Below are 19,530 nucleotides of genomic sequence, written 5' to 3'. Positions count from 1 at the left end.
TTTATCTATCTATCTATCTATCTATCTATCTATATATATATATATATAGTTTCATGTTAATTTTTATAATTTTATTGTAGTACATCAAGTTGAACTAAATAAAAATCTGTAAACTAGCTGAAAAAAAGTTTTTATTTCAAATAAGTTATTTTTAAATTTGTTAAACTGGGTTTAATTTATGGTTTTAGTTTGATAAATCTGATCGATGTGTCTGTATATGGGTGTATATATATATATATATATATATATACCATATGAGTTCAAAAAATCATGATAAAAATGACCTAAATTAAGAACTATCAAGCTAAAAATCTTATGCAGCCCATGGGGCAACTATGTAAAATCTGGATTTAAAGCAGCCACATTCTGTTCTTTCTTTTCGTTGTCTTAGTTTAACGCTTTACTCTTTCTCCTTATGTTAATCCTGAGGCTGAAAGACCTTGTTGTAAATGTGGATTATGCAGCGTCACAGTGTGTGCACGGCTTAACATGGGTTAAGTAAAAATTAACAAACCGTGAAATCCCACAAAAACGTATCAAATCTATTTTAGCTCGCTGTTACATCTATAAAAGCTTAAAAGGGGCAGGGAAAATGTGTAATTCTGGCACTGTACGTTCATTACGGAGGCTGAATGGAAAACACATTAAACGCTGGTCAAAAGTTTGTATAAAGTCAGAAGCAGGGCAGCGGATCTGTACAAGGGAACTTTTGGGGGTAAAATGTGATATAAAAAGCAGCAGTTTAAGCACAATAGATGTTTTTTATTTTGCAAGCATATTAATATTATGTAAAACAAAAAATACAAATGAAACAAATTAGAAATAAACAGCTGTTCCGGCAATGCTTTACTGTGATAAACCAGACACGAGAGTCCGAGTTTCACCAGCATCTGGAGGAAAAGCCTGAGCGTTTCTGTCCATGTGCTCATGAAGACGTGGGCTGAACCGGGCCTTTGTGCACATATTCCAGCGCTGTCGTGACGGTCCGCATGTCCATCTCAATACTCCGCGCCCAGTTCTCCACATCTCCGATTTCCTGTAAGGGAATAATCTGCCATTAAATCTGCACAGTCCACCGAATGCAACTCTAAATTTGCCATCGTTTCAATCCAGCATTAATCGGTATTTAAAAACAGCTTGTGTACTTTTAAGGCCTGGTTGAAGTTCTCCACCATGTTGATCCACTGAGCCGTCTGCTTGGCGAACTGACTGGCCTGAACCTGCAGCGTCTTCACCTCGTTGTCAAGCTTGCGCTGGTTGACGTACGCCTGCGCCACCCTGAACAGAGACACTTATACTCTACAATGTCTTAAAGGAACAGTTCACCCAAAAATACTAATATTTTTTCTGGCTATTCAAGAAGTTTGTTTCTTCTTGGGAACATATTTGGAGAAATTTTGCATTACATCACTCGATCCATTGCAGTGAATGGGTGCCGTCGGAATGAGAGTCCAAACAGCTGATAAAAATATCACAGTGGTCCACAGCACTCCAGTCCATCAATGAACGTCTTCTGAAATTAAAAAGCTTCACGTTTGTAAGAAACAAATCCAAAACTTCAAAATAGGAGTCCATAATTCATAATAACATTTCCTCCAGTGAAGAAGTCCATCTCCTGTTGTCCTCTTACATAAGAATTCAACAACACATTCGTTTAGAGCCATTTTGGCTTGTAAACAGTGCTTGATCCATGCATATTTCTCTCCTGATTCAGACCAGATGACTTTTTCATCGGAGAAAGCAATATTATGACGTGTTCAATTTAACAGTGACAGTTTACATAAAAAAATTGGTTAATGATGGATTTGTTTCTTACAAACATGCAACTTTTCACTTTACAAGACACTAACTGGTGGACTCGATTTCTTGTGGATTATTGTGATGTTTTTATCAGCTGTTTGGACTCTCATTCTGACGGCACCCATTCACTGTAGAGGATCCACTGGTGATGTAATGCTAAATTCTCCAAATCTGTTCTGATAAAGAAAGAAACTCATCTACATCTTGGATGGCCTGAAGATGAGTAAATTTTCAGCAAAGGTTTCAGTTTTTGTTGAAATATTCAGTTTCCATCCCAGCGCTCTTTGCATTAATTTGTCTGTTGCGTGAACAATGTTCTGTTGCATCCAACCATGCAACTCTAAGCTGCTTTGGCAGAGTTTCATCATAACGGCCACACAAAGACTGGGCTTATGACCCAAGAGATCACATGAACTGAACATATAATCCTGCGCACCGTTACAAACATCACACACGAGTCCGACTCACCCTACATTCAGATGGTCCACCAGAGCTTCTGTTAAACTTGTAGCAGCTGCTATGGCCTCTCGCCTTCGTTTTTCTGTAACACAGAGAAACTTTTCTTCAAGAAAAAGCAATGATTTCATTGCACTTGAGTTGTCTAGATTAATTCACTTTATTTTGAATTTGTTTTGGATTATATATATATATGTGTGTGTGTGAACCATTATTCGATATTTGCTTATAATAATTTATTCGTTTTTTTTATTATTCTTACGTTAACAAGCAGTGTTGTTGACTAAATGAAACAGGAAATTACTGAAACCTGAATTTGCGACTCGAATGAAAATTTAATTTGATCATTTATAGCAATGTCACAACTCTATCTTTTCTTAAATACATTTAACACACAAATATAGTCTTTATCTCTGCATTTGAATTATATCAAAGGGCCTTTCGGTAGAGAGCTACAGAAACACATACCTTGCGACTCTTTCCTTTCGTTTTGCTTCGCTTGATGTTCTTTTAATAATCGGGAGAGCATTTTGGTTATTTATTATAATCGAAAATATAAGATGTTCATCTGATAAAATCAGTTTTCTCTAAACGTTTTGGCAATTGCTGGATTCACATGACAGCTCGAAAACATACGGAGAGCGCGGAGGGACAAAACGTATGAGCGTATTTTAAAACGATATTTCAAAATAAACGTTTCGTTAAACTATTACAAAAATATCACAAACCGTCAACAACTGCACGACTGTCTTCGACTGCACTTGACTGAATGTTAAAAAAAGTGTACTAAATTGAAATTATTTTTTTATAAAACAAATTTCAGTAAATGCCTTTTCGTAGGTACAACAGCATTTCCTAAAGACCGTTAAACTTGTTTATTTTTTATCTGATCATTTTTAATACGTTTTATGTGTTTATTGTGTTTTTTAAAAGTGACCGTTATTTTGAATGCTGACTGACGCCGCCTTTTGCGTGAGCAATTTAAACTACAACTCCCATAATCCTTCACTCACACCTCAACATCAACCAGATGATACTACAGCTGGAGCTGCTGCGGCGATTCGCATGAAATGACACAAAAGACACGCAGAGATGCCGCTTCTGTTCGGCGGAACACATTCGTGTAAAACCCTTGACATGAGTGAAACCGTCCGGAGCGACAGATGTGCTTCACGTGCCGTGAGTTTATCCAGCTAACGCGGGTCTGAGGAGAGGATGTGGCCTTTAGCTGTCAAGCTAAAGTAGTAGAAGCCCGTCAGCTGTTAGTATTTCCCTGAGAGTGAATGATGAAGCTGCACCTGAAGACATCAGTGACAGGATGAATCTAAAGAAGTCTCGGAGTCTCAATGGACTCGGAAAACATGGTGGGTTTAATTGAAGAGTTCATTTAATACACGATGAGAGATTTACTGCTTCACTTTAACGTTACCGGTCGATAAGTGAATGCTATAAATGTTATAGCTCTTAAGGCTCTTAAAATGTAGAGTGTGATGGATAATTTATGAGTTTGAAATACGTTTTTTTTTATCGTTATCTGTACTAACGTTATATATAAATAGATAGCATAAAAAGCAATACGAATATTTGTTAAGATAGACAAAATATAAATAGATTAATATTTACGATATTATATATATATATATATATATATATATATATATATATATATATATGTGTGAATATATAAGTTATGTATACATTATTATGTATAAATTATATATTTAAAGGTGTTATGCTCATTATTTCGTGTCTTAAGCACTATTCAGAACACTTTTGAAGAATGTATCGTGGTGAGATATCTGCGCTCATTATGTACAGTAAAACTGTTCCAGTACTAACACGAACTCCTTCAGACGTTTTGCACGTGACTGTGTTTTGTGTGCCAGAGAAAAATAGTTCTCTTTCAAAACCAAACCAAGTCTTTTAAAAGCGCCGTCCCTCTGGGAACAGCTGTTTAGACAAAAACACTAGCACAAATGAAAGGGAAAGATCTTGGAGAACTGTTCTGCTGAAGTGCAGTTAGCATCCGTGCGGTCATCATGTTGGCAGATGCTGAGTCCAGACGGAAGAGGAAGACGGCGGAGATCACGCAGGCCCTGAACACGACGCCCGTGGATGTGGCCGCTCTGAGACGCATGGCCATCAGTGAAGGAGGACTGCTGAGCGACGAGATCCGCCGGCTGGTGTGGCCCAGACTGCTCAACGTGTCTGTAGAAAACCTCCCTGAACAGCTGGGTGAGATTCTGAGAACAAAACAGGCTGTTTCATCCAACAACAACAGTCTCTTTCTCATTCTCTCACCCTGGAATGTGCAAAATATGATTCAACTATAAATAATAATCTACATATAGTTTATTATATCTTATTAAATAATTGTATTATTTATTAACACTTAAAATATTTATATGCAATATTTATACATGTAATTTATTAAATGTGCTTCAATTTATATTAAATATAATTAACATTTTTTAATATTTATACTTATTTAATGTTCCAGATAATCTAGCATAATTCACTCATTCTGTTGATTCACTCATTGTACTGAAAATATATTATTATTAACTATGAAATTTAAATTAACTTTTATTTACATTTTAAAATAATTATAGGTCTTTTAATGTCCGAGATAATTAAGCACCGTTTAAATAACCAAAATTCCTATTCTCATCACTGTAATGTGAAAAAATATATTATTATTTATTTATTAATGTTAGGTAAAAATGGTTGGCCTGGATGCACTGTGAGTCGTCTGCTAAATTCATAAACTTAATTTAATTTAATATTTTTTTAATTAAATTGAATATTTTTTAATTTAATTTAAATATAATTAAATAAAACATGCATATACCATAGTTAAATTTGCATTATTTACATTTTAAAATATTACTACATCTTTTATTTATGTAAAGTGCAATTACCTTCAACAAAAAAAATATTTTCAATAATTGTAATGTGAAAAAAATATATATATTATTGATTGTTATTATTATTATTATTAATTATTAAATGTACATATTTTTAATGCGTATAAACTAATTATAATATTTACATTTAAAAAGTGAATGCACATCTTTTATATATATATATATATATATATATATATTTCTTGTATATGCCTTAATTTATGCTGATAAAGGGGAAACCACCAGGGAATGAAATCCATGGAAATTGACTTCATGAAAGCCATGTGCTGTAGATGTGAATCCAGTGTTTATTTCCAGAGCCGGTTGATCGAGACAATAACAAGGACTTCAACCAAGTGCTTCTAGATGTTCAGAGATCCCTGAGACGCTTCCCTCCAGGTGAGCAGAACGGCCCCCCGCTGCTCCTTCAGGACCCTCAGCTGCTCTCGGTTCATGTCTAAGCTGCTCTCTGTTCGTTTGCGGTGTTTAATGAATGCAGGGATGCCAGACGAGCAGCGGGAAGGCCTTCAGGAAGAGCTGATCGATATTATTCTGCGGGTGCTGGTGAAAAACCCACAGCTGCACTATTATCAGGGATACCATGACATCGTGGTGACCTTCCTGCTGGTGCTGGGGGAACGACTGGCCACTGCCCTGGTGGAGAAACTCTCCACTCACCACCTCAGGTGGGCCGACAGCAGCAAACACACACGGCAAGAACCGCTTCAGGACACACCAAAACACAGACACAGGATGTATTTATTCACTTCTTTTGATTCATTTAAGTCGGGGAAGTTGTGGCCTAGTCATTAGAGAGTTTGACTCCTAACCCTAAGGTTGTAGGGAGTTTAGGGTTGTTGTTCGAATCACGGGCCGACAATACCACGACTGAGGTGCCCTTGAGCAAGGCTCTGAACCTCCAACTGCTCCCTGGGCAACGCAGCATAAATGGCTGACCACTGCTCTGGGTGTGTGTTCACGGTGTGTGTGTGCATTTGAATGGGTTTAAAGCAGAGCATGAAGAGTTTGGGTCACCACCACGTCACTTCATTTTTGCAGATTTTTATTCATTCTGAAATGTTGTTCAACTTAATCAATCGCTATTCTCACCAGTACAAATTAGCATTTTAATTTTATTCAGTGTTGTTTACATTTTAAAATGTTTATTTATATATATATTTTTTTTTTAAATCAAGCACAGTTACCTTCAACAAAGAAATATCATTCTCATTACTGTAATGTGACAAATATATCTAATAATAATTATTATTATTATTATTACATTTAATGTGCATATCATATATTAAATATAATTTAATTAGTTTCATTATTTCAATATTTTTAAATTTTTGTTCAAAGTAAAATAAAATCACATCAACTGTAAAAAAATATATTATTTATGTTATTATTATTAAATATTAATATAATTAAATTATATTTACATTTTAATATATTTATGCATACATTCATTACTGTATTCATAAGTACAACAATAAATGATAATGCTAACTATAAAAAATCATGGTCAGTGTAATAATGACAATATCTGTAATGATAACTATAATGAAATGACGGTACTTAAACCGATAACTGTAATCATAACAATATCTGTACCGATAATGATAACAATAACAATTATAACAGTAACTATAACTGTAATCATATGTATAACAATTAATGATAATACTAACTTTAATAATAATGATAAATGTAATCATAATATCTGTAACGACAACTATAATGAAATGACGTTATTAGAACGATAACTGTAATCATAACAGTATCTGTACTGATAATTATAACAATTACAATTATAACAGTAACTATAACTGTAATCATATGTACAATAAATGATAATGTTAACTATAATAATGATAAATGTAATCATAACAATATTTGTAACGATAACTATAATGAAATGATGGAATTAGAATAACTGTAATCATAACAATATCTGTACCGATAATTATAACGATAACAATTATAACAGTAACTACAACTGTAATCATGTATAACCATTAATGATAATGCTAACTATAATAATGATAAATGTAATCATAACAATATCTGTAACAATAACTAAAATGATAGTGACAGTAATTAATGTGTATAGAATATATTAAATATAATTTAATTAGTTTCATTATTTCGCTACATTTTATCAACTGTAAAAAAAATTATGTTATTATTAACATTATTAAAAAGTATTATAATTAAATTCCATTTACGTTTTAAAGTATTTATACACGCTTATGTATATATTTCTCATATGGGCATTTATTCTGAAAATAAATGGATTTTATCATTTTTTTTTCAGTTACTGTATAAAAAAAATAAAAACTTGAAATGATTTTGTTTTATATCTAGTAGATATTTCTATTCCAGGGACTTTATGGACCCCACTATGGACAACACCAAACACATCCTGAACTACCTGATGCCCATAATCAAGCGGGTCAACCCTGAAGTGTACGACTGGATGCAGCAGTGAGTAGACGCCCATTTTCTGGGATTTCATGTGTTTGTTTGTTAGTCTGTGCTGAAGCTCAGTGGTTTGATTCGGTTTTTTTTAATGACATTACATTAAAAGCATCTCCTGAAAGAATGATGACAGGCCTTCTTTATTGAGATAAGAGTCTTTATCTTGTCTGCAGAGCCGAGGTCGGCACCATTTTCGCTCTCAGCTGGCTCATCACCTGGTTCGGACACGTGCTGTCAGATTTCCGGCATGTGGTTCGGTTGTACGACTTCTTCCTGGCCTGCCATCCCCTCATGCCCATCTACTTTGCTGCTGTGGTACGTTTCCAGTAGTTGTCCTCGAAACCACCTTCTGAATCTCTGAGTCTCTGATGTTCAGCTTTTTATTTAGAGCTGAATCGGGAATAAATAACGGACATGTCATGTCCACACTATAAGTACTGTGTTCTCCATAAACTTTTTGATGTTTGACAAAATGTAGGTGAGGGACTAAATACCAAAAGCTTTATATAAAGGGAATTTTGCACCAAAAAGAAAAAAAAAAGGAAATTAAACAGCCTCTTTTAGGACCTTTAAGATTTTGTGCATGGTGACTTTTTCTCATAATTATTACTTTCATTATTGTTGTACTAATGAATTAGTTTTTGCTGTACATTTTCCTCATAATTATCAGTAGCCTACAATAATGAAAAAAAAAATCTCTTTGTCATTATTGTAACGTAAAACAAAATATTGTTTATTATTTAAAAAAACTCATTGTAATTACCATAGCATAAAATTAGATCTTGTTTTAATATGTAAAAAAAAACATTGTCACTACCGTAATGCAAAAAAAGTCATTACATTAACAAAATGGGGTATTATTTAATTTAATTTAAACAAATATATTGTCAGTATCATAATGCAAAAAAAAAAATCTACTAAAAATGAGATATTATATAATAATTTAATTGGCATTACTATATTTTCCAGAACTCACATAAAATAAGATACTTTAAATATGTATAAACATATATTTGATATTAAAATTTTGCAGTAAATTGTAAACACAAATTAAACATTTTTTTACAGTACAGTTACATAATAATAGTATTATTTTTAACCCTTTAATACTACCACAAAGAATGTTAAGATTTTCACTTTAAATACAAACAGATAAAGAAAATCCACATGTATGTAAGCCAAACACACAAGCGCAGTCTGACTCGATCTCAGTGCAAGCGTGGTTCTCTCTTTGCAGATCGTGTTGCATCGAGAGGACGAGGTGTTGGACTGTGAGTGTGACATGGCCATGATGCACCATCTGCTGTCCCGTATCCCTGAGGACCTGCCGTACGAGACGCTGATCAGCCGCGCAGGAGACCTGTTCGTTCAGTTCCCCCCGTCCGAGCTGGCCAGAGAGCGCAGTCACCTGTACGTCTACCTTCCACAAACGTTTCTCTCACAACTGACATGTCCCACCAAACACTGTTTATTTGTTGTTTGGTCCAGGACGGCGGTCTCCTCCTTCAAAGACTTGGAGTTGGCGTCGACGCAGCAGCGTCCGGACACAGTGCATCGACGGAGACGGAAAGAGCAGCAGAAGCAGCAGCAGCGCCCCCTGGAGGCCCAGCGAGGGAGCGTGGCAGTCGTCCGGCCCACGGCGCGCCGCTTCATGCGGCTGGCGGTCATGGGATTGACCGTGGCGTTAGGGGCGGCCGCTTTAGCCGTGGTAAACTCTGCCCTGGAATGGGCTCCTAAACTAGACTTACTCTTCCCGTGAAGGAGCCAAAACACAGCGCTGAATATTTGTTACTCTGTAACCAAGTATTTATACTGGTTAGACTAATACATGTGTTCATAGTTATTATAATTAAACAAGCCTTTTCCCATTGAATGATGTGCTGAGTCTGAAATATTCAGTAAAGCAGAGCGATCACTTCCTCCAGCAGATGAAGAAACAGTTTCCTGGATCTACTGAGGACAAGCAACACAATCCTGGGGTGGGATTGGATGTACAGTGGCTCTATGTATACTCCACATCTCATATATGAAACACAATCTGAGCAAGTTTTTGTGTAAATGGATTTTTCACCAATGGATCGTCTGCAGTGAATGGGTGCCGTCAGAATAAGAGTCCAAACAGCTGATCAAAACATCACAATAATCCACACCTAATCCAGTCCATCAGTTAATGTCTTCTGAAGTGAAAAAGTGTCATGTTTAAAAGAAAGAAATCTATCATTAAGAGATTTATAAACTTTAAAATACATGTTCTCTATCCATATTATTGCTTTCTCAGGTGTAAATATTGTCTCGTCTGAATCAGGAGCATAATATGGAAAAATGTCTCTAAACAAATATATTGGTAGATTTTGATGTGGGGGGGCAGAAGGAGACGCAAAAAGTTAAAAGTTAAAATTCGAGTGGATTATCGTTGTGTATTTATCAGCTGTTTGGACTCTCATTCTGACGGCACCCATTCACTGCAGATGATTCAATGGTGATGTAATGCTACATTTCTCCAAATCTGTTCCGATGAAGAAACAAACTCTTCAACCTCTTGAATAGTCTGAGGGTTAAGTGTTAAATATCAGCAAATTTTCATTTTGGTTGGAACTATTTCTTTTAAAATGTAATGTTTTTTATTATAAATTGTCACATTGAATTGATATCCACCATTCAGTAACGATAATTTAAAGTTTCTTTTTTAAATGTACCTATTAAAGAAGTATATTGTTTGTAAAACAAAGTTTTCGTTTTGAAAAAATTATCAAATTTAAGTGAATGTGACAATTTACATAAGAATGCCTTGACATCACGTTCATAATGATACAAAATAAAGTATAAACTGTTGTATTAAATTGACTGCAACGATTTAAAAATCATGTGCATTTCTCATAATACATTTTTTACTAAATTGAATACAACAATTTATTAACAATAGTTAGAATTTTTGCTTTGAAATTAAAATGTAATGTAAACAGTTTACATAAGAATGTTTTATAAACTACATAAAATCATTAAAGGAGTCTTTGTTTTAAAATTCAAGCTCAAAAAACATTTAACGTTTGAAAAAATATGTGCGTTTATGAAGGTTGTCAAGTCCTTTGTAAAACATTTGACGATTTTTTTGCGATTAATTTATGTTTGAAATTCACGAACAAAAACAACATTAAAGAAAAACAACCATTGCCTCAAAATCAACAATTTCACAAAAATTGCTTTTGCAGAAATTTGCTCAACTTGTGCTTCATGATCGAGACCCCACGTTCTTTATTATGCTTTGCAAACATTGAAAACCTACAAATAAATAGAGACCAAAATATTTTTAGAAAACCTGTTTGTAGAATTCGATATTGCGTCTGATTGGTCCAGGACCCCTGATGGGTACGAATCTCATTTGTTAAGTGTATGCAGTGAACGAAACGACTTTTTATTATGTTCGTAATTTGCATGTTAATGTTTTTTGAAGTAGTTTTTTTTTCCACTACATTGCAGGGTTTTTTTTCTCTCTCCGAATCACCTTAATTACAGTATTTTTTTATGATAAGTGCCAGTCCTAGTACATAACGTGCCCTTCTCATGAAACTCGAGATTGAATTGAAAGCACTTCTGAATAACTTCAGCTGATCAACAGAGTGTGTAAACAATAGTTTCTCGAACTCAGTGTTGAATCATGGCACGTTGTTATTTTTGTTGTTCAAATGTTCACAACTGATCGTTTCCACTAAACCACATCAAAGTAACATCAAGTAACATCCAACACTGCTTGGTTAAAAAAAAATCCATGAATCAATATTTTTTGAAATAACACTCTGCCAATCAACACAACTACTGCTTTTGCTTTTATTATGCATTACTAGATTTCACTAAAGAATGCGCTTCTTGCTCATTTTTTTCATTTTGAGAGATTGTCTTAAGTTGTCTTTGGTTCTCTCATGTTAATGTGTCACATTTGACCATGTTGCTAAATATGTTTAAATAAAAAGAAAAGATAAATCATTTGAGTCAAAAATACTTGTTCTTTTCAATTCATGTTGCACTGCTTGTTTTATGAATTATTACTTCTTTTTAAGAGGTTATTTAAAGGTGTTTATAAAAAATGAATAAATAATTGAACTGTACACCAGCTTTATTGAATCATAAAATTTTGTAAACAAAGACATATTGTCAACAGAATGAAAATGCTTCTACATGTAAAAAAATGCAATATGGGAAAAAAAACCTAGTCTAATTATTAGACGACATTTTTTTCAGTATTAATTTTTAATATATCCGTAATGTGAAATTATGCATTTGATTACATACTATGCTGCATTTCTTCTGCTTTTTCTTTAATGTGTTTTTTCCTTCATTGCTCCATATTGCATATTTTGCTATGATCGTGCACACAAAAAAAATCTTTGGATTAAAAAAAAACAATATTCTTGCACCATAATGCTTTCCTCTTACAATATCATTGCACAAAGTCTGAGAGCATCAGTTTGCCAGTAGTGATTTAAGACAGTTTGACGTATATTTTAAAAATGTCACTTTTTCATTCGTTTATATTATCCCATGATATTTTTAAGTTAGTAAACACGGTCTGTAAATTTAGTCCTAGAACATATCTATTAAGTCGTGACATCCAGATGACTGTGCCAGTGATATAACTAGACTGAGCAAATGTTTTAAAGCTATAAGTGCAAACTGTATGCATCACATCAACCCCACCTGGATTATTATAAGGAGTTTTGTAAGTGTTTTGTTGCTGTAGCGCATGTTTTTGCTCGTGGAATCAGTGTTTAGTGGCAGTTCTGACATTTTGGATGGCAAAGGACTCCATTGATTCGACATTTGCAACCCCCCGATGTGTCTCCAGCACCCTGCGGAGACGAAACCAGGTCCAAGTTAGCCATTTGATGTTTGTGAATCACTGAACGAATGATTTATGTACTTTAGTTTCTAACCTGAGGTCCCCATCGGGCTTGTTTGGTCACCCAGCAGATTTCGGTCTTGCACATCAGACAGCAGATCCAGTCACAGCCGTCTTTCTTCTGGACGATCACCTGACATTTGGGGCAGTTCATCGCCTCGCCGTTCTTCAGGAGTTGCTGGAAGTGAAACCGGTCAATGGGTAACAAATAATTACAGTTTATTGTTTTTTTTGTGTATATTTGAAAAACATAAGGTGTAACCAGTGTACTATGATTCCTGAACAATTGACTCTTATGAATCGTTTCTCTGAAGTGAATCAAACAAATACAGCACGACCAATGGAATCTGATTCCCAAACAAATGACTCCTATAAATCAACTCTTGAATCCGGCCGCACAGTGTGACCAATGTGGAATGAGTCCTGAACAAGTGACTCTTTTGAATCTGACTGTTTTAGTGAATCAAACATGTACAGTGCGACCATCTTATTTGCAAATAAATTACTCTCATGAATCATCTCTTTGTAGTGAATCAAACACAGACAGCACGACCAATGTAGTCTAATTCCTAAACAAGTGACTCTTATGAATCGTTTCTTTGTAGTGAATCAAACACAGACAGCACGGCCAATGTTGTCTAATTCCTAAACAAGTGACTCTTATGAATCGTTTCTTTGTAGTGAATCAAACACAGACAGCACGGCCAATGTTGTCTGATTCCCAAACAAGTGACTCTTATGAATCGTTTCTCTGTAGTGACTCAAAGACAGCACCACCAATGTAGTCTAATTCCCAAACAAGTGACTCTTATGAATCGTTTCTTTGTAGTGAATCAAACACAGACAGCACGGCCAATGTTGTCTGATTCCCAAACAAGTGACTCTTATGAATCGTTTCTCTGTAGTGACTCAAAGACAGCACCACCAAAGTAGTCTAATTCCCAAACAAGTGACTCTTATGAATCGTTTCTTTGTAGTGAATCAAACACAGACAGCACGGCCAACGTTGTCTGATTCCCAAACAAGTGACTCATATGAATCGTTTCTCTGTAGTGACTCAAAGACAGCACCACCAATGTAGTCTAATTCCCAAACAAGTGACTCATATGAATCGTTTCTCTGTAGTGACTCAAAGACAGCACCACCAATGTAGTCTAATTCCCAAACAAGTGACTCTTATGAATCGTTTCTTTGTAGTGAATCAAACACAGACAGCACGGCCAACGTTGTCTGATTCCCAAACAAGTGACTCATATGAATCGTTTCTCTGTAGTGACTCAAAGACAGCACCACCAATGTAGTCTAATTCCCAAACAAGTGACTCTTATGAATCGTTTCTCTGTAGTGAATCAAACACATACAGCACGACCAACGTAGTCTGATTCCCGAACAAATGACTCTTCTGAATCGGCTCTTTTTAGTCTATCAAACACATACAGCATTACCAGTGTAGTCCAAGTCCCAAACAATTTATTGTACATTTACTTATCAATAATGTTAATTTTCACAATGAAATTGCATTTCCTTATTCCTTTGTGTAGCCATTAGAACTGCAATTCCAGTGAGGAAATTCTTTACAATTCCCACCCCTAGTCGGTGCTGTTTCACAATTGCAATTAATTTCAAATATTGACAAAAAAGCTGAACAAATTAATTTTCCACTTACATCCAGCATCTGTGTGGTCTGCAGGGCTGCGTCGTCATTCTGCGCTCGAATGCGAAGGTCATCCTGGTACTCCTTGCAGTTCATTCCCTTGTGAATAGCCTTGAGATGCACATGCACAGTACTTTAGGTCACCATAACACGCACTTTTAAAATTGAACGTGAACAAGACACCGGCAAACTTTGTGTTCACCTTGCAGAGGATACAGTTGGTCTCGTTGCAGATGCCACATTTGAATTCGTTCACGTCATCTTCGAAGATGCACCAGCCGGCGCAGTCGGGCGTCTTGCAGTGGTAACTGTTCTCACTGCGCGACTCTGCGATGTTCAGCCTCAGTTCTAGAAACTTCTGGTACTCGTCCTGGGAGAGGAGCTGGTGGGAAACAGTAAAGTTTGGTGTGTTTTATTAAGAGAACGGGTAACTACAATAATCCAAGGTTAAATAATATGCCATTTATGATCTTACCGATTTGATTTCTCGATCTTGAAGTTTGCTGTTACAGGAGTAAGCGTGGTCTCTGTAAGGACAAGCCACCTCGGCATCCATGCAGTTCAGAACTGTTTCCTTCAGACATTCCCTGTAGGATATTCAAAGTTGTATTTCAGTCTGTTTCACTACTTCCTGTTTATAGTAACTGATAAACAATCTCGCAGCACCTGCAGAAGCTATGAAGGCACTCTCTCAGCACAGCGCCCTCTCCTGGCATGATGGTGCAAAAGCAGATGGCACAATCCAGCTCTTCCACATTCCCCACCAGACTGTGGGAATCCGTTTCAAGGAGTTCTTGGAAATTCCTCTCCCGTTCATCCTTCATAGACTACATACATAAACGGACAGTATATCTGCTTTTAATAACAATAAACCAGATCAGGAAAAGACACTGTTGTAAAAATGCTGATTTTTTTCATCATAATGCGGACACAAGAGGAAGAAGTCCTCTTTGTCCAAGAGGAAAAAGTTGTATATAATTTATGAGTTAAACAATATTCCATTCGAGTGTTTTTCATCCCACAGTCCTATCTAACAGTTCACTGTAGTCCAGTATGTTGGGTCCCCTCAACTAACCTGCTCGTACTGCAGTCTGGCCAGTTCCTCCTGCTGGAGTCTCCTGGTTTCTGTCTCATCTGGCTGGTATATGTCAGGTACATTATAGTTGTCAGGTCTTTCTGTACCGCACATCTCACAACCTGGACGTGTTGGTTTATTCACAAACGTGCAACCAGGACATGACCAACCAACTGGCTATAAAACCAAATAAAATTATTATAATTATGATAGATAGATAGATAGAGTGAGCAACAGGTAAAATGATAGAGAATGACCGATAGAACAAAAGATATAGTGATAGAACAATAGAGCTACAGACAGCAACATACAGAATGATAGAGTGACAGAAAAGTATAGATATAGTGACAGATAAAGCAACAGAAACCTAGATAGAGCAACGGACAAAGTGACAATGATAGAGCAACAAATAGAATGATAGAGTGACAGAATGATAGATTGACAGATAAAGCGATAGAAACTAGATAGAGCAACAGTTAGAATGATAGATAGAGGGACAGATAAAGAGAAAGATAGAATAACAGAATGATGGAACAACAAATAGAATGATAGAGCAACAGACAGAACAATAGTTAAGGTGATGGAGCATCAGAACAACAGAAAGAGCAAAAGATAAAATGAGAGGTAGAGTGACAGAACAATAGATAAAGTGATCGAAATGGATAATGTGACCGATACAATGAAAGATTGAATAACAGAGTGACAGAATAAAAGAACAACGAATAGAATAAAAGAGTGACAGATAGAGGGTCAGAACCATAGAAAAAGCAACCGATAGAATGATAGCTACAGCGACAGAGAACAATATATAAATTGACCGATAAACCAGTAGAAACTTAGAGTGACAGATAGAATGATAGATAGAGCTACAGACAGAATTACAGAATGAAAGAGCGACAAATAGAATGATAGATAAAGTGACAGATAGAGCACCAGAACCATAGAGCGACAGAGAAAATTACAAACAAAATAGAATGACAGAGCAACAGAGAACGATAGATAAAGTGACAGATAAAGCAATAGAAACATAGCAACAGATTAATGAACAGATTAAAGATAGAGCAAGAGATAGAGTGACAGATAGAATGATAGAGCGACAGATAGGATGATAGCAAAAAATATATAGTAGACAGAATGACAACAAACAGAATGATGGAGCAGATGAATGATTGATAATGCGACAGATGGAGCACCAGAACCATAGACAGAAGGACAGATAGAATAACAGATAGAGCTACAAATAAAATGACAAAAAATGAGAGAACAACAGAATGATAGATATACAGACAAACAGAACAAAAGAACAACATATTAAATGATAGAACTACAGATAGAATGACAGAGAATGATAGATAAAGTGACAGATAAAGCAATGGAAACATAGCAACAGATTAATGAACAGATGAAAGAGAGCGAGGGATAGAGTGACAGAAAGAACGATAGGATAGAGATAGGATGATAGCTAAAGATATATAGTAGACAGAGCAATAACAAACAGAATGATGGAGCGGAAGAATGATAGATAATGTGACTGAGTGCGAGAACCATAGACAGAGCGACAGATAGAATGATAGATAAAGTGACAGATAGAGTACCAGAAACATACGACAGCGACAGACAAAATAAAATAAAAAATAGATAGAATGACAGAGCAACAGAGATCGATAAAGCAATAGAAACATAGCAACAGATTAATGATCAGATTAAAGATAGAGATAGGGATAGAGTGACAGATAGAACGATGGAGCGACAGATAGGAAGAAAGCTAGTAGACAGAGCGACAACAAACAGAATGATGGAGCAGAAGAATGATAGATAATGCGACAGAGTGCCAGAACCATAGACAGAGCGACAGATAGAGCTACAAATAAAACAACAAAACAATGGATAGAATGACAGAACAACAGAATGATAGATATAGAGACAAACAGAACAAAAGAACAACAGATTGAACGATAGAGCTACAGATAGAGCAACAGATAGAACAATTAATAAAATGACAGAGATAGACAGACTAAACGAGAGAGCTGCAGATAGTGACAAAAAAACAATAGACAGAGCAACAGACAGAATGATAGAGAGACAGACCTGAGGTTTGGGAGGTAGAGGAGGGCGATTATCTCCTCTGGCAACGAGTTCTGGTGGGCGATGAGGTGGACGTTCAACTATCTCGATTATATCTTCATTAAGAAAGAAATGCAGTTCAGGGAACTCATATAAAAGCTGTTATTTTTTTTTTAGTCAGAAATACAGGCTAGATACCATAGATCCGTCTATCCTCTTTCTCTTTTCTCTCTTGTTCGCGGCTCAGATTGACAGCCTGGGGGGAAAGGATGAAGAGGAATGCTGTATCATCGTGGTTTCTGACCCCATACTGATACAGGGTTTCTCTGTCCTGGGCCAGGCGCTTCCCGATCACCCAGCGCTGGAGGGACGGGTGGAAGCCATAGTCTTGATTGATCTGAAAGACAAATTGTGAATGACTAAAAAGTCAATAAGGGCTTAAATATATGTACAATTTTGGGTTTCTGTTTCAAACAAGAATTTTCATACACAGGTTCATCATTAACACTATTTACCTTTTCTTTCAGCTCTGATATTGTCATGTAAACTGGTACCATCACTGTTATTGGGATGTGGGCATCTGACACGGCGTCCGCCACTCCTACCCTCAACCTGCCATCACACAAAACAAAACAAAAAATCACATATAGCTTCAGATCCCCAGTAACAAGTTTTTCGCACCGCAATAAAACAAGTCTAACAGCATACCTGATGCTGTCTTTAGAGTATGCTTCAGGATTTATTTTGACACACACTGGGAGTTTTAGATCCAAAAGTTGATCCAGGTACTTGGTCGCTTCATCTTTGTCTCTAGAGTTGATGGCGTCACTCAGCATTCGAGCTGCATCCTCGGCTGCGACAGCAAAGATGTGATGTTAACATAATACATGCTGCTATGTGGAAAATTTGTCTTTTGATGTATGAATTTATTGCGTAATGCATTTACTAGCACTCACCTTCTTTTATATTTCTAGAGGCATCTAGGGCAGCCATACTTTTACCTTGAAAGCTTTAAAACATACACACACACACAAAGTAAAAATTAGAAAAAATAAAAAATTAAAATAAATATATATTAGTATTTTAAATGTTTTATATTTTAATATACATATTTATATTATTAATAAATTGAATATTACAAATTAAGTAAATATACCAATTTATTTATTTTATTCGTTAAAATAAATATTCAATATAAACATTTGTTTATATATAATATTATCGGTTTATATAGCAATTGTTTACATAAATAGTTTATATATATATATATATATATATATATATATATATATATATATATTCTATTAAAAATTACTTTATAACAATTAATATTACAAATAAAATTCATATTACATTATATGCATTTATATACTTTAGTAAATGTCCAAAAATACAGTAAATTATAGTGCATACAAAACACCTAGCAGTATCATAGTTCAAGCTAAAAATATTTTAAATATTATTATATTTATTATTCCATATAATAGAAATATATATATTAAAATATATGTGCGAATCCCTGATATTTTATTGTCGATATTAAATTCCATTCCAAAAAATTACCTTGGTCGTCGTACCATAGTATTTTTATACATGCAAAGGTAATGAATGGTTACCTTCCTCGTACACCATGGTATTTTACTCCATGGCGATTTCAGAATACTATGGTACTATATCAGAAATGTCAACATAAAAGTGTACTACGTATTTTAGACTTTATGTAACCAACCAATGCTAACCAACTTAACCAGCTCACTAATCAAATATGTAACAAGCGCTCGTTCAGCTCAACAGCAGAGAGTGAAATATAAGGAAATAAACTTACCAACCATAGGAGAGCAGTATTTAAAAAGCTTTTCGGGTTCGTGTTTTAAACGATACAGTGTTAATTAAATCATCCGTGCTGTTCACGAAACCAGGGACGTTTAAAGAAATAAAAGTGAAACTCAACAAGTTGCGTAACTTCATCAAAACAGAAACGCGGAAGACACACTCGGTTGCAATTCAGTTCACTGGAAGAGTTATGCCATAAAAATAATTTTAAAAAAAATGCAAGCAGAAAAATACAGATTATAGAAATGAACTGGAAAAAAAATAACAACAGTGGAGCTGATTTTTTTTTACTAAAAGTTATCAATAAATATATAATCTTTATTTTATTTATTTTTTATTTTTTTTATTTTTTTTTGGGGGGGGGGTC

The 19,530-nt window shown here is 35.2% G+C and overlaps 3 protein-coding genes across 4 annotated transcripts; 1 reads left to right on the top strand and 2 right to left on the bottom strand.

Moving 5' to 3' along the window:
- Positions 1–828: 828 nt before the first annotated feature.
- Positions 829–3,003, bottom strand: LOC113080110 (biogenesis of lysosome-related organelles complex 1 subunit 1-like). Its single transcript, XM_026252334.1, has 4 exons — positions 2,725–3,003; positions 2,269–2,341; positions 1,146–1,278; positions 829–1,036 (listed from the first exon to the last, which is right to left on the bottom strand). The coding sequence occupies exons 1-4, from the start codon at positions 2,783–2,785 to the stop codon at positions 926–928; spliced, it is 378 nt and encodes a 125-aa protein (XP_026108119.1). The 5' UTR covers positions 2,786–3,003; the 3' UTR covers positions 829–925.
- A 571-nt stretch (positions 3,004–3,574) lies between these two features.
- On the top strand, positions 3,575–10,039 carry LOC113080108 (TBC1 domain family member 20-like). Its single transcript, XM_026252331.1, has 8 exons — positions 3,575–3,620; positions 4,306–4,491; positions 5,481–5,561; positions 5,662–5,848; positions 7,548–7,649; positions 7,817–7,958; positions 8,881–9,053; positions 9,132–10,039. The coding sequence occupies exons 1-8, from the start codon at positions 3,575–3,577 to the stop codon at positions 9,400–9,402; spliced, it is 1,188 nt and encodes a 395-aa protein (XP_026108116.1). The 3' UTR covers positions 9,403–10,039.
- Positions 10,040–10,260: 221 nt separating this feature from the next.
- LOC113080107 (ranBP-type and C3HC4-type zinc finger-containing protein 1-like) lies at positions 10,261–19,299 on the bottom strand. 2 transcript variants are annotated; one of them, XM_026252329.1, is made up of 13 exons: positions 19,156–19,299; positions 18,287–18,339; positions 18,039–18,183; positions 17,846–17,942; positions 17,529–17,727; positions 17,355–17,446; positions 15,267–15,443; positions 14,858–15,018; positions 14,667–14,778; positions 14,394–14,573; positions 14,204–14,302; positions 12,572–12,715; positions 10,261–12,487 (listed from the first exon to the last, which is right to left on the bottom strand). In XM_026252329.1, the coding sequence occupies exons 2-13, from the start codon at positions 18,321–18,323 to the stop codon at positions 12,407–12,409; spliced, it is 1,524 nt and encodes a 507-aa protein (XP_026108114.1). In that variant the 5' UTR covers positions 18,324–18,339; positions 19,156–19,299; the 3' UTR covers positions 10,261–12,406. The 2 variants fall into 2 exon arrangements, with proteins under 2 accessions (XP_026108114.1, XP_026108115.1); XM_026252330.1 differs by having other exon boundaries at positions 19,160–19,283.
- Between the last annotated feature and the right edge of the window lie 231 nt (positions 19,300–19,530).

The sequence above is a fragment of the Carassius auratus genome, unplaced genomic scaffold (genome assembly GCF_003368295.1).
Source record: "Carassius auratus strain Wakin unplaced genomic scaffold, ASM336829v1 scaf_tig00030241, whole genome shotgun sequence".
NCBI classification, from domain to species: Eukaryota; Metazoa; Chordata; class Actinopteri; order Cypriniformes; family Cyprinidae; genus Carassius; species Carassius auratus.
The sequence above is the reverse complement of the archived record's forward strand: the minus strand, read 5'-3'. Positions and strand labels throughout refer to the sequence as shown.

Excerpts from the sequence above, each read along its gene's own strand:
- LOC113080110 (XM_026252334.1), bottom strand. The coding sequence starts at position 2,785 with ATGCTCTCCCGATTATTAAAAGAACATCAAGCGAAGCAAAACGAAAGG. Across the intron at positions 2,342-2,724 it reads CGAAAGGAAAGAGTCGCAAG|AAAAACGAAGGCGAGAGGCC; the intron begins GTATGTGTTTCT and ends TCTGTGTTACAG. Across the intron at positions 1,037-1,145 it reads ACTTCAACCAGGCCTTAAAA|GAAATCGGAGATGTGGAGAA; the intron begins GTACACAAGCTG and ends ATTCCCTTACAG.
- LOC113080108 (XM_026252331.1), top strand. The coding sequence starts at position 3,575 with ATGAATCTAAAGAAGTCTCGGAGTCTCAATGGACTCGGAAAACATG. Across the intron at positions 3,621-4,305 it reads CAATGGACTCGGAAAACATG|ATGCTGAGTCCAGACGGAAG; the intron begins GTGGGTTTAATT and ends TCATGTTGGCAG. Across the intron at positions 7,650-7,816 it reads GTGTACGACTGGATGCAGCA|AGCCGAGGTCGGCACCATTT; the intron begins GTGAGTAGACGC and ends TCTTGTCTGCAG.
- LOC113080107 (XM_026252329.1), bottom strand. The coding sequence starts at position 18,323 with ATGGCTGCCCTAGATGCCTCTAGAAATATAAAAGAAG. Across the intron at positions 14,574-14,666 it reads AAGATCGAGAAATCAAATCG|CTCCTCTCCCAGGACGAGTA; the intron begins GTAAGATCATAA and ends GTTTCCCACCAG. Across the intron at positions 14,303-14,393 it reads CCAACTGTATCCTCTGCAAG|GCTATTCACAAGGGAATGAA; the intron begins GTGAACACAAAG and ends GTGCATCTCAAG.